At 62.2% G+C, this 12,517-nt stretch overlaps 1 protein-coding gene across 4 annotated transcripts in view; it reads left to right on the top strand.

Annotated features, from left to right (window-relative positions):
* The window catches only part of SEPTIN12 (septin 12), a 67,274-nt gene extending 55,271 nt beyond the window's left edge, over positions 1-12,003 (top strand). For 3 of the 4 annotated variants that reach the window (XM_054042846.1, XM_054042849.1, XM_054042850.1), the window contains 8 exons: positions 4,389-4,517; positions 5,389-5,470; positions 6,032-6,169; positions 6,758-6,875; positions 7,495-7,590; positions 7,785-7,881; positions 10,221-10,272; positions 10,695-12,003. In XM_054042846.1, coding sequence (XP_053898821.1) covers positions 4,389-4,517; positions 5,389-5,470; positions 6,032-6,169; positions 6,758-6,875; positions 7,495-7,590; positions 7,785-7,881; positions 10,221-10,272; positions 10,695-10,839 — 857 coding nt within the window. In that variant the 3' untranslated portion in view covers positions 10,840-12,003. The remainder of the gene's footprint in view (positions 1-4,388; positions 4,518-5,388; positions 5,471-6,031; positions 6,170-6,757; positions 6,876-7,494; positions 7,591-7,784; positions 7,882-10,220; positions 10,273-10,694) is intronic. The other variant, XM_054042848.1, reaches the window with a different exon arrangement.
* Positions 12,004-12,517: the final 514 nt, after the last annotated feature.

The following is a 12,517-nucleotide window of genomic DNA, read 5'->3' as shown; positions in this document are numbered from 1 at the left end:
TAGAACACACTTTGGTGAAACAGCCCCCACCCGGGTTCCCTGGGCTCCATAGAACAGTCAGTGGCAACTGCCAACCTTGCTCCTGTGCAGTACAATAGGCGACTAAGCTGGCCCCATCTGCAGTGAGTTGAGGAGTATTTGCACCACGGGGACTATTGCACCAGTGCTTCCTGCCCACACTCCAGGAGTCCTCGCCACTGCAGAGGGCCTGGGAGTTAGCCTGGTTTGCAGCACGTCTAACCCAGCCCCTGCTGTGCCTGACTAGCACCTTGGGAGAGCACGTGTGTGCGGACACTAGGTGTGTTACTGGCACCGGGAGGCACGGTTACCACTTCAGCTATCTGTAGCCCACTGTCAGCACAGCGCAGAATGGGATGGGTGTGCTTTGGGCAGAGGGGAGGGTGTCACTGTTTCATCCTGGCTACTAGGCTTTGTCTTTTGGCTACTAGCTGTCAGTTAATCGAGTCAAGCCCTGGTCAACTTCATACGGTACCAGCCTGACCCTGGCTTGGCGACCGATCAGCAGTGCACTCTGTACAGGACAGAGCGACTCAAGATTGGACTAGTGGTGGGAGTTGCAGGTCTCTGTTCCTTGGCCGAGCTGGGGGAGTCGCAGGGCTGGGATGGCAGGGGACTTGCCGGACAAGGTGGAGGTGCATTGGGGGAGTCGCAGGGAATGGGATGGCAGGGGACTTGCCGGACAAGGTGGAGGTGCATTGGGGGAGTCGCAGGGAATGGGATGGCAGGGGACTTGCCGGACAAGGTGGAGGTGCATTGGGGGAGTCGCAGGGAATGGGATGGCAGGGGACTTGCCGGACAAGGTGGAGGTGCATTGGGGGAGTCGCAGGGAATGGGATGGCAGGGGACTTGCCGGACAAGGTGGAGGTGCATTGGCCGAGCTGGGGGAGTCGCAGGGCTGGGATGGCAGGGGACTTGCCGGACAAGGTGGAGGTGCATTGGCCGAGCTGGGGGAGTCGCAGGGCTGGGCTAGTGGGTGGGGCAGCAGATCAGGCTTGAGGGGCTTTGGCAGAGGCATGTGGAGGAAGCTTGCTCACTCCCTGCAGAGCCCTAGTCTCAGACACCACCATCCGGATCCATTAGCAGCTTGCTTGCCTGCAGGGCTGTCTCAGCTGGAGCCAGTGTGTCTTGACAAGGGAAGGTAAATCATGCTGAGGAACTTCTGCACTCCCCAGCTCCGTGCAGCAGGCTGGGGGTTGCGTTCAGCGGGTGTGAGGCTGTTTTCCTTCTTCAGCCGGGCTGGGGTGAAGGGAGCTGTGCAGGGCAAAACTGCCTCATGCCTGGAAGTTCTAGAAAGGCAGGAAAGTCCCCAGCGTTCCTGCTGCTCTTGGCCTGGCAGGGCCTGCAGTGTCAGGGAGCCAGGGGCTTGGCCTAGGCCATCATGGTGTCTGGCCTGGGAGTCTGCGACCTCATCCCCAGCAGCCCCGGCAGGGGTGGAAGTGACCCTGGTCAGTCGTGCTGTGTCGAGTCCTGGGCCAGCGCTGCAATAGCCCTGCAGGGGCTGGCGTCCTGCACCCCTCCAGAGCTCCGAAAGGAGACTAGACGCAGTCAGAGAGGTGGGTGCTCTAGTTAGCCAGCACTGTGTAGCCCGCATGTGTGGCCTGGGGGGCCTTCACATCACAGCCCTCTGAGGGCCATTCAGCCTCCCACCCACATGGTGCTACCTGGAGCAAGAACAAATGCTCTGCCCTGTCTGAGAGCAACTTTAAATCCGCCCGACCCCCTGAGTGCAAACACCTGCCCTGCTGCACATCCACCCCTCCTCCATCTGCAAACCCCACCCTGTACACCCCCCACCCCTTCCTCCCGTGTGCACACCCAGCCTCCCTCCATCTGCAAACCTGTACACACCTCCGCCCCTTTCTCCCTGTGCACACCCACCCCTCCTCCATCTGCCACCCTGTACACCCCCCCGCCCCTTCCTCCCTGTGCAAACCCCCGTCCTGTGTGCACACCCAGCCCTCCTCCATCTGCAAACCACACCCTGTACACACCCCCGCCCCTTCCTCCCTGTGCACACCCACCCCTCCTCCATCTGCAAACCACACCCTGTACACACCCCCACCCCTTCCTCCCTGTGCACACCCACCCCTCCTCCATCTACCATCCTGTACACACCCCTGCCCCTTCTTCCATGTGCACACGCCTGCCCTCTGTGCACACCCATCCCCTCCTACATCTGCAAACTCCACTCTGTACACACCTCTGTCCCTTCCTCCGTGTGCAAATGCCCGCCCTGTGTGCACACCCACCCCGCCTCCATCTGCAGACCCAACCCTGTACACACCCCCACTCCTTCCTCCCTGTGCAAACGCCTGCCCTGTGTGCACATCCACCCCGCCTCCATCTGCAGACCCCACCCTGTACACACCCCCACTCCTTCCTCCCAGTGCAAACGCCTGCCCTGTGTGCACATCCACCCCGCCTCCATCTGCAGACCCCACCCTGTACACACCCCCACCCCTTCCTCCCTGTTCAAACCCCACCATGGGCGCATGCCATCTGCTGTCCCATGCGTGCAAACTCTATCCTGTGCAAACCCCGCCCTGTATGTGCACACATGCCCCATGCGTACAGATCCCACCCTGCGTGCATGCCTGTCCCCTCTGTGTACAAACCCCACCTGTGTGCAGGCTCATCCCTGCTCTCTTCACACACACCCCATGTGTGTCAAGTGCCCCTAGCAAAGCACATCAGTGATGGAATCCCCCTCCCATCTGCGCACAGCTAGTGGGGGAAGCGATCCTGCCAGGAGGCACTGCCCGCAGTTGTGTCTTGGGGGTGAGCCGTGATCGCAGCGCATGGTTCCCCAACCCCTGCGTAAGGGCTGAGCCAGCTGGGACAGGGGCCCGGCTATTGCTGGGGAAAGCCGGGTTGGCCTGCGGGTTCAGGTGGTCCCGGGGGCTCAGTGAGCACTAGTGCTGGCCCGCTGATCACCTGTGCCGGTAGTGTTTGTTAATGGTGAACGACCAGCCCTGGAAGAAGCAGCCCCACCGCTCGTGTGGGCTTCAGTCTAATTCCCCCTGCAGCTGCAATCCAACAGCTGCCCCAGCACTGGAGCGCCCGCCTCCCTCCCTGGACACGTGACTGACTCCAGCCCGCTCCTGGGCCCCCACTCTGGAAGGGTCACAAAGACGAGACCTGGAGCCTCGGGGGAAAGCTGTAGCCAGGGAAAGAGGGGGGCACAGGGCTGCTTGAAAGGTCCTGCACAGGGAGGCAATGGTGGGGTGTAGGATGGGGATTGGACACCTGCTGGGCTGTCCTAAGCCCTGGGAGGAACATACAGTGGGCCCAAGAGTCAAGCGGGCAGGTGGGTGGGTGGCCAGCCGGGGCACTGGGAACACCAGCTCCTGCTGTTCTCAGGACCCCAACCACAGAAGCAGAAGAGTGAGAGGTGTATACCGTGTTCGGGGCTAGATGGACTCTTGTAATGACTCCCCTTCTGTATGCTGGTCACTTTCACTTCTCCTTCCCAGGGATCCGGCTGCCAGCCCCTCCCTCCAGCGCAGAATCCCCCAGCCTGCTCCCTCCTGCTCTGTGTTACTGACGCTCCGGGGAAGAATGTTCTTTAAACCACCCGTGACCCCGAGAGCGGCAGGATCCGGGCACTGGGGCTGCGTCAGCCCAGCCTCCCAGTGCAGCAGGGACTGTCTGCTAGCCACCTCCCTGGGTTAGATTTCCCGCCTGCGGTGACAGACGGGGCCAGCTGGGGTCGCCGGTCGCCCCATGAGGGTCTCCAGCAGGGAAGATATCCTAGACCGCAGTGACGGTGGAAGTGGGGTGGGGGCACCTGCCATCTGCATTTGCTAACACATGGGGAGTTTAAGAAGACAGCAATAAAACCCCCCAGGTGGGAGTGCTGGGACATGTGGGGTCTCCGGATTTTTGGATGCCTGGGGGCATGTGGGGCTGTCAACGGAGGTGGGGGCTAGGCTAGCTTAGACACAAGGACATCTTGGGGTGCATGGGGTGCTGCTGAGCTAATCGCTGAAGGGCTGCAGCAGAAAGCCAAGCCAGGGGAAGAGAGAAGGGGAAGTGAGCAGTGGCTGGTGCTTTCCAAACCGGGACCTGGGGAGGGGATGGGACAGGCTGGTCGTGGCGTCCCCCCATTAGTGAGTGAACCAAGCTTGTGCCCTGCAGCCCCATGTCTGGGGACGAGAGGCCCCTCCATCTCCTCCTGCCAGCTGTCTGTTGCCTCCTCTGCCGCTCAGCAATGCTCCAGGAGCTCAGCGGAGAGATGGGATGGGGGAGACGGAGTGGCCAGTTTGGCGAGCCAGGGGAGTGTGTCCTGGATCCCATGTGCCCATCCTCTGGCCTCTGGGCGCAGTGGGAGCGCAGCTCACACGCCCTCTCTCTCTATCCCCGTGCAGGACAGAGCGGCCTGGGAAAGTCGACAATGGTGAACACTCTCTTCAAGTCGAAGGTGAGCCGGAAACCCACAGGCCCCGGCTACGAGGAGCACATCCCAAAGACGGTGCAGCTGCAGTCCGTCACCCACGGTAAGGTCCCCTGCTCTTCAGCCCTCCAGGAGCCGCGGGGAGGACCCCTTCCTCGCCCACCATGTCTGTTCCTCTGGGAACCCCATGACATCCAGCTCTCTAGGAGCCCTTGTGCAGCCCCCCCCTCCTGCCAGATGCCCCACCATGACCCCCTCCCCCATCTTTCTGGCAGTCCTGGCATAGCCTTGGATCCTTCCCCCCGTGAGCCGCAGAGTGGACTCTTTGGGCCCAGCAAGGCCCCGCCCTCGCCCCATGGGCCCCAGCCCACCCTGCCATCCCTGGCCGGCTGGTGCTCGCTAGTCTCTTCCCGACAATTTCAGAAGCGCCTGCTGCCCTGGGAAACAGAGGATCCTTTGTGAGCCTCTCGCTTGGCCGCCTCCTGTCCCGAGAGCGACCCCCCCAGGGGAAGGCCAGCCTGCCCGTGGCTCCTGCCCCTCTGCTTCATGCAGGGGGGTGAGAGCTCAGCAGGCATGGGGGCAATTCCCTGGCCACGGCAGAGCTTCCATTGACTTCACTGGGGGCAGGAGCGGGCCCCATCATCCCCGTCCTCCCATCTCGGCCTGCCCGGGCGCCCGCGGGGCCGTTGCTGCTGCCCCCTGGCCTGGGCGAGCCTAGTGGATGGATTCCCCACGCTGTCCCCCAGGTGCTAGGCAGTCACCAAGGTCCCTCCCCAGCCTCCACAGCTGCTAGTTCCAGGCCTGGACCGCTCTGCTGCGTGTGTCCGGGGAAATGCCCCAGCAGAGTCTGCCCAGAGAGCAGTGGGAAGCCAGTGGGAGCTGGGGAGGGGCTCTGTGCGAGAGATGCCCAGTGGGGGGCCACGGGACTCCTGGAGGCCCCCCCCCCGTGACCTTGCACCCTCTGTCCCCGCTAGTTATCGAAGAGAAGGGCGTGAAGATGAAGCTGACTGTGACAGACACGCCAGGGTTCGGCGACCAGATCAACAATGAAAACTGGTAGGTTCTCGCCCGGTTCTGGGGACCCCAAGGGCAATGTGAGCAAGGCGGGAGGGAGCCCAGCGTTGCTGGCCGGGGGCAGGCCATGGAAGGAGGGGCACCAGGGAAGGCTTAGTCTGAGCAGCTGGTTGGTAATAACGTGACACCCTGGCACCAGAGGGTCACACCCTGGCACTGCGGACTCTGCCTTTCAGCTGCGTGAGCTAGATCCATTGAGCTCCAGGTAGCTAGTGTGTGAGCTCCATGCAGTTACTGTGGGGGGTTTCAGAGGAGACCCTAAAACCCAGCTCTTCTTCGCTCTGTGGGGACACCAAAGCTCTTGGGACACTTCTGTAAGAGTTAGGGATTTGGTTAAAACACCACCCCCTTCCTCCAACCCCACCTCGCTGAAGGGTTTATGCCACGCTGTCAGATCTGAGCTCCTTCTTTGTGCTGATGCTGGTCTCCGCCCCCGAGGTGGCTGCCTTTCAGTGGTGGGTGGGACAGTTCCTGTGTGTGCAGTGCACACAGTGCCTAGGGGATGCGGGTGATCAGTCTCTTGCCTCCTCTCCCATCGCCCAGCTGGGACCCCATCATCAAGTACATCAACGAGCAGTACGAGAAGTACCTGAGAGAGGAGATCCTCATCAGCCGCAAACGGAAGATCCCAGACACCAGGGTCCACAGCTGTGTGTACTTCGTGCCACCCACTGGCCACTGGTGAGCTGTGATCAGTCTCTGCCCACTCCTGAGTGCCCAGTGCCCTGCCTGGCTACCCAAATGCCCTGCTGGGCTGACCTCTTCCTGGGGGGGGCAGCCTGAGCCCTTTGCATGGGATTGGCTGGCTCATGGAGCTGCTAGTGGGATGAGGAAGCCAGCTTGCCTCCGGCTGGGGCAGTAACCAGCTCAGCTGGCTGGGGGCCGGTGTGCGGCGTGTCGTGTGAATCCGTCTTGGGCCGATTCCTAGCGAAGGAGAGTCCACATCCCGGCTGGCCCCCTGCTGCCCATCTCAGTGGGCCCCTCTGGGTCAGCCCCACAGCTAGGGCTGTGTGGGTGAATTCACCTCGCTGATGCTGCTGTCAGTCGCTAGAGGACTTGGCTCTCCATTCCCATTGGCCTCTCTGCTCTGGACACCTGATGGTGCCACTGGTCTGAGGGCAGTGGCTAGCCGTCTCTGCCCCAGTCTGCCAGGGTGGGGCCCATGGCTGGGGGGAGGCGGGAAAGCAGCGTGAGCATGGAGGATCTCCAATCTCGTTGCACCAGCGCCCCCCTCTGGCCATGCTGAACACCCAGGGCTTTCCCTCTCAGGCTGCGTCCCTTGGATCTGGAGTTCATGAGGCGGCTGAGTAAGATCGTCAACGTGGTGCCAGTGATCGCCAAGGCAGACACCCTGACCCTGGAGGAACGGGCCGAGTTCAAGCAGAGGGTGAGGGGCCTCGTAAGGGAGAGATGGAGCTCTTACCTCACCTGGGAGGAGGGCAGGCCAGCGCAGCTGTGCACGGGAACCCCAGAGCCCTTGGGGCGAGGCTGGGCGTAGGCAGCATGGCTTGAGGTGCCTCTCAGGGTGGGTTGGGGGCTGAGGGATGTTAAAGGGCTGGGCTGGGTAAGATTGCCCCAAACAGCTGGGTGGTCTGCAATAGGGCCAGGGCAACCCAAGAACCCACAGGTTTCTTGCGGTAAGACAGAGGCGCCTGTGTGTCTCTTCTCCCCCCAGCTGAGCAGAGGCACATCAGGGACAGAGAGGAAAGCAGGAGGAGGCAGCAGCTCATGGTCATGGTATCTGACACTCCGTGTCCCAGCCAAATATCAGCTCCTGCAATGACCCCTGCCCACCTGAAATCCCCCCATGCGAGTCAATTGGATACAGGGTTCTAAGCACATAGGTTGTGTTGCTGCGGGCTGTTTAACAAGTGCCCTGCTCCACCCCAGAGGTGGCCACAGTTCAGTGGTAGGAGAGATTATATACTCTCTTGAGGGCTTTAGGATGAACAGTAGCCAACTCCATCGCTAGCACAGACCAATTTCACAGGTGCTGTCTCCTGCAGATCCAGAAGGACTTGAAGGCCCACGGCATCAGCGTCTATCCCCAGGAGGATTTTGATGACAACCCAGACGACAGGATATTGAATGATAAAATTCGAGTGAGTGCTGGGAGGCTGGGGGGGGCCTGGGGGGGAGCTGAGCTGGGCTGGGACCGGCTGCCATGGGATGCTCTGTGTCCCTCCCTGGCTGGGACAGCCGGACGGGCAGCTGTGCTGAGCAGTGACAGCAGCGCTGATCAGAGATGTGGACCTGTCCCAGTTCTACAGTGACTCTGCCCCCTCTTCCCATCCAGGACAAAATCCCCTTTGCGGTGGTGGGAGCGGACAAGGAGCATCAGGTGAATGGGAAGAGGGTCTTGGGCCGCAAGACCAAGTGGGGGATCATTGAAGGTAACAGGTCCCTCGAACGTGGGTGGGGCACAGCTCCGGGTTCCCCATCCTGAGCAGAGATGGCAGCTGGGTGCTCCTAGTGTTGAGATGGAGCCTGTCCCCCAGCTGCCCAGCTCCCAATGGACCCCCGCTAACACTGGCTCTGACCCCCTGTAGTGGCTGGTCTGTGGACGGAGGGTTTGGAGGGTTCCTGAGCCTCGGGCTGGTAGATCCACTGCCCCTCGCAGATGCGACCCAGCCAGGGACTTGGCTGCACCATGGTGGAGTTGGGTTCTCCGGCATACCACTCCGCTTGCATCTGCACTCCCAGCCCCTGCTGTTTTGAGCAGGCTTCTGGATCCCTGTGCCCAATGGTGCCCTTGTGTCCAAAGCCAGCTCTGGCTGTCCTCCCAGCTCCTTCCCGGGCCTACTGAACCTGGCCTGGCCCTGCCCTGCATCTGTGGAGTGGAGCTGCGATCGCGCCACTGCCTTCACCTCTCGCTCCCAGTGATCTGCCAGGCTGCTGTGATACCTGGCTCCTGCAGCAAGCGCCCCTCCCAGCATCACACCTGGGCTGCAATAAACCTGACACGCAGGGCCTGGGAAGTGCAGCAAGCAGGCATCCTCCCAAGCCATCCGTCCCCTGAGCACTGCTGCAGCCAGTGCAGCTGGGAGCTCCTCCCCAAGAGACCCACAAGCCCAGCAGGGAGCTGGGGCAGCTGGAGCCTGTCTGGGCCTGCCCACTCCCCTCTGGAGCTGTGCTGCTCCCTGAACACCGGGGATCCGCAGGCTCTGCTGAGAGCTGGGGTGAAGCGTGTGCAGCACCAAGCCCATCCCTCGCACTCAGGACATACACGGCACTCGGGTCACCCCTGGGGTCAGCCTCCTGAACTAGTCAGAATGATGCTAGCGTGGAACATGGCCCATTCTATCTGCCAGGCGGCCCTTAGCTTTCCTCCAGCACCGCGCTGAGAGTCACCACTGCAGATGCAGCCTTCTTCCCGGCCCCCCAACCTCCTGGGTGTGCAGGGATCCATGGGCCTCATCCCCAGGCAGGGACGCTGTGGTGCTCTGCCATGCCCGTGCTCCTGCAGCCTCAGCAACGGGACCACCCATCCTCCCTCCACATCCCAAGCAGTCGCTGTAGCCTCAGGCCCTTTCCCCCTGTGAGCCCTTGCACCTGCGCCTGGCTGGTGCTGGGGGTCAGCTGGGGCCTGGGAAGAGCCTTTCTGGAGCGCGTTACCAAGGGCCTCTTCATTTATCAAAGGCGGCTGGAACTGTGCAGCCACGGCGCTGCCAGGTAACCCGTCAGAACGCTGGCTGAAGGCTCCCAGCTGCTGCCTGGCTGTGCTCCGTGCCAGAGGGAGAGCTCACCAGCTCGCTGTGCGTGGAGGGGACTGGCGCGGCTGCAGGGGGGCAGCTGGAGCTGGCCTGGCGCTCCCACACCCATGCAAAGCCCGGCTGACACACACGAACCCCTAGGCACACGCTCTGCATGTGGAACTGCACGGGGACACACGGAATATGACAGACCTGGGCTGGAAGGGACCTCAAGCGGTTGATTAGTCCAGCCCCCTGCGCTGAGGCAGGACCAAGTAAACCTAGACCCTCCCCGACAGGTGTTTGTCAGCGGGGATTCCAAGCCTGTATACCCATGTGCAGCCATCATATGTGTGCTAATGTGTATTTATGTGTATTAGCACAGGGCTCCCCCACAACCCCTGTACGTGCACACACAGCGAGCGCTCCCTGTCACTCCCATACCCAGACTCTCACTGCAGATGCAACGTCTCTGAACACCACTGGACACAGAGCTACCCCCGGGAGCAGCCCCACCGGCATGCCTCCACGGACGAACACACGTGCAAACCAGGGCTGTTCCTGGGTCCCCCTGCAGCACTCCTTGGGTCCCATTGCTGTGTCCACTCCATCAAGGCAGGCCTCGGGGAGCACCACGCTTAGGCCGCTGCCTGGACGCGGTGCCCTGGAGTTGGGCTGCTCTTTTGAACGCGGGGATGCTGCTGTTCTGTTGAGATTGCAGCTGCCTGCATGTCACCCCTGCCATTTACCCAGTGTACATGGGAGCCTGCTGCCCCCTAGTGACCACCTGCCTCCTTGCAGCTCCCCAGCAGGAGTGAAATGCTCCTAGGATCCTTGTAGGGCAGGATCTAGTCTCCTGGTAAAGGACAGAGCGGACAAGATGCAGTTAAAAGCCAAGGCAGGGGATGGGATGGTGGCAGGACATGGGGTGCTGCTCTGGCCAGGGTGGCTTTGAATGCATTCCTTATGCATCTGAATCCCTCCTGTGCTCCACCCGGGTGGTAGGGCTGGCTACACCTCGTCTGTGTCTTGTTTTTCAGTGGAGAACCCAGCGCACTGTGAATTCCCCCTGCTCCGAGACCTGCTCATCCGGTGAGACACCTGGCTGGGCCCGCCCCCCTAACGCGCAGGGAGATGGGTGCCGCCCCAGGCACACAGGGTGGGGTTGGGGAGGGCCTGGCCCCCGCTTGGAGCCCATCCCTGTGCAGGGCTCAGCACCCTCCACTCCCAGGGAAAGCCGTAGGAGTTGGGTCACTCAGCGGGGAGTGCGGGATTGGCTGGGGTCCTGAAGGGGAAGCCATGGGACAGTGAGGGCAGCCCTTGGGGGACTGGCAGAGGGGGTGGTGCTTCTGGAGGGAGGGTGATGGCAGCAAGGCTCTGCACCTCATAGTGGGATGGCTTTTACAGCACACGCTTAGCCTATTTGGGGACCTCTGGCTGCAGGGCCCAGGGCCTGGCTGGAGCTGTTCTTCCTGCCCCTTTACCCCCTGCCTCTCGCTCTCCGCCCACCCCAGGTCCCACCTGCAGGATCTCAAGGACATCACCCACAACGTGCATTACGAGAGCTACCGCGTGCAGCGGCTCAACGAGAGCAACCGGCTGGCGCTGAGCCCTGTCAATGGGCTGCTGGGGAAGGACGAGGTGGAGAGTGACCTCTGAGCAGGGAGAGCAGGGCGTCCTCCTCCCAGACAGCGCCCACAGACTGGCTGAGGGGGGAGGAGCTGAGATCCCCACCCCCTGGACAGAGTTCCTCCGTTCTCATTGCCCTGCCCAAGTGCCCTAGTGCTGGGCCAGGCGCCGTCTCTGCCAATGCACCAAAACCTTCCTGCCGTGCAACAGCCTTAAGCAAGGAAAGACTCTTGGGGAGCTGTGCCAGGCACTGCCTCGAGGGCCCCCACTGCTCACCATCCATTCCTCCTGCTTCCTCCATGCCCGTCCCCCTTGGCGACTTTGCATGGAGCTCATAGGTTCCTGGCACACGCACCCCCTGCACCGCTGCTCTCCGACAAGCACACCCCAGTTCTGGAGAGAGCCCTGCCCTACCACGGAGGCACAGACTGGAGCCAGTGGGCCTGACCCCCCGAGACCCGAGCAGCACCCACGGGAAGGTGTGGAGGCACAGGCCTTTCCCACTTCATGCCATTGCCCCCGGGACGGGGGCAGCCTCAGGCCTGAGCTGCTGAAAACAGCCTCACCTCCTGATCTTGCCCACCTGGGCTGCTGCCCTGAGCCTCCAGCTCCTTCTGGAGGCCCAGCGCCTGTATCTCCCACGAGGGGGGACTGGAGTAGAACACCGCCCTGCGTGCTGTGGGGCAGAGGGGGCCCTGGGGCTGGGGCTAGAGCCAGCCCTTCCTGCTGGGGGATGAGTGAAGCTCTGGGAGGTGGAGGTACCCAGTCAGCCTCTCCCATGTCCTTAGGGGACAGCACAGTGGAATTCCTCTAAAGGTTCTGACCCATCCTACAGAGGGCTAGAGCCTGTAGCTGCCCATAGGGTTAGGGAAAAGGTGGGATGGGCAGTGCTAAGGTTTGGGGGATAGCAGAGGGGGATGGAGGCAGTGTGTGTCCAAACCACACCTGGGCTGGGAAAAGCCAGGGGGGCAGGGAGACGGATGCAGGCTGCCCCAGCCAGGGGAGAGGCATTGGTGGGAGGGCCAGGGCTGGGGCTGAGAGCCAGGCAGCGGGAGGAGTGAGGGGTGTCACGGGGCTATCCCCCCAGCCCGCAGGGCGGTGCTTGGCTAGATACTGTCCTCTGTACAGCTGGGGCTGGGGCTCGTTCTCTCACTGGAGGATCTGGTCACACATTAAAGATCCCCCTGCAGCCTTCGCCTGGTGCCTGTTCATCCCCTCAGAGGGAAGGGGGCGGTGCAGAGCTGCTCCCAGCCGGGCCCCATGTACAGCGCTTCAGCCAGTGTCCCCTTCCTGCAGCCACCTGGTGCATCTACACCTGACCCATCCCCATTTGGAGCCCCTTCCCCGCCGGGAGCCTTGGCCTCCCCCAGATGGGGGCTAGAGACTAAAAAGGCCTGGGGGCCCTGAGCCATTGTCACTGACAGGGAATGAGCAGTGGGGCTCTGAGGCTCCTTCTAGCAGGGAGTCCCCTCCCCCCCAAACCCAGCTGTGCTCTGCCTGGGGCATCAGCCCACACTAAGCTCCCCAGAAGCCAAGTGCCTGGAGACTGAGCCTCGAGCCCAACAGGGAAGGCTGCAGCCAGCCTCGCAGGGATGGAGGAATCAGCAGCAGTCAGCTGGGGCTGTGCCCTGGCCAGCCCGGAGCGGCCCATCCTCCCAGTCGCCTTCTCCACAGGGCCCTCCAGCCAGCTCCCCTGAGCCAGTCCCCA

Source organism: Malaclemys terrapin, chromosome 10 (genome assembly GCF_027887155.1).
Source record: "Malaclemys terrapin pileata isolate rMalTer1 chromosome 10, rMalTer1.hap1, whole genome shotgun sequence".
NCBI lineage: Eukaryota > Metazoa > Chordata > Testudines > Emydidae > Malaclemys > Malaclemys terrapin.
This window is presented reverse-complemented; position numbering and strand designations above follow the sequence as displayed.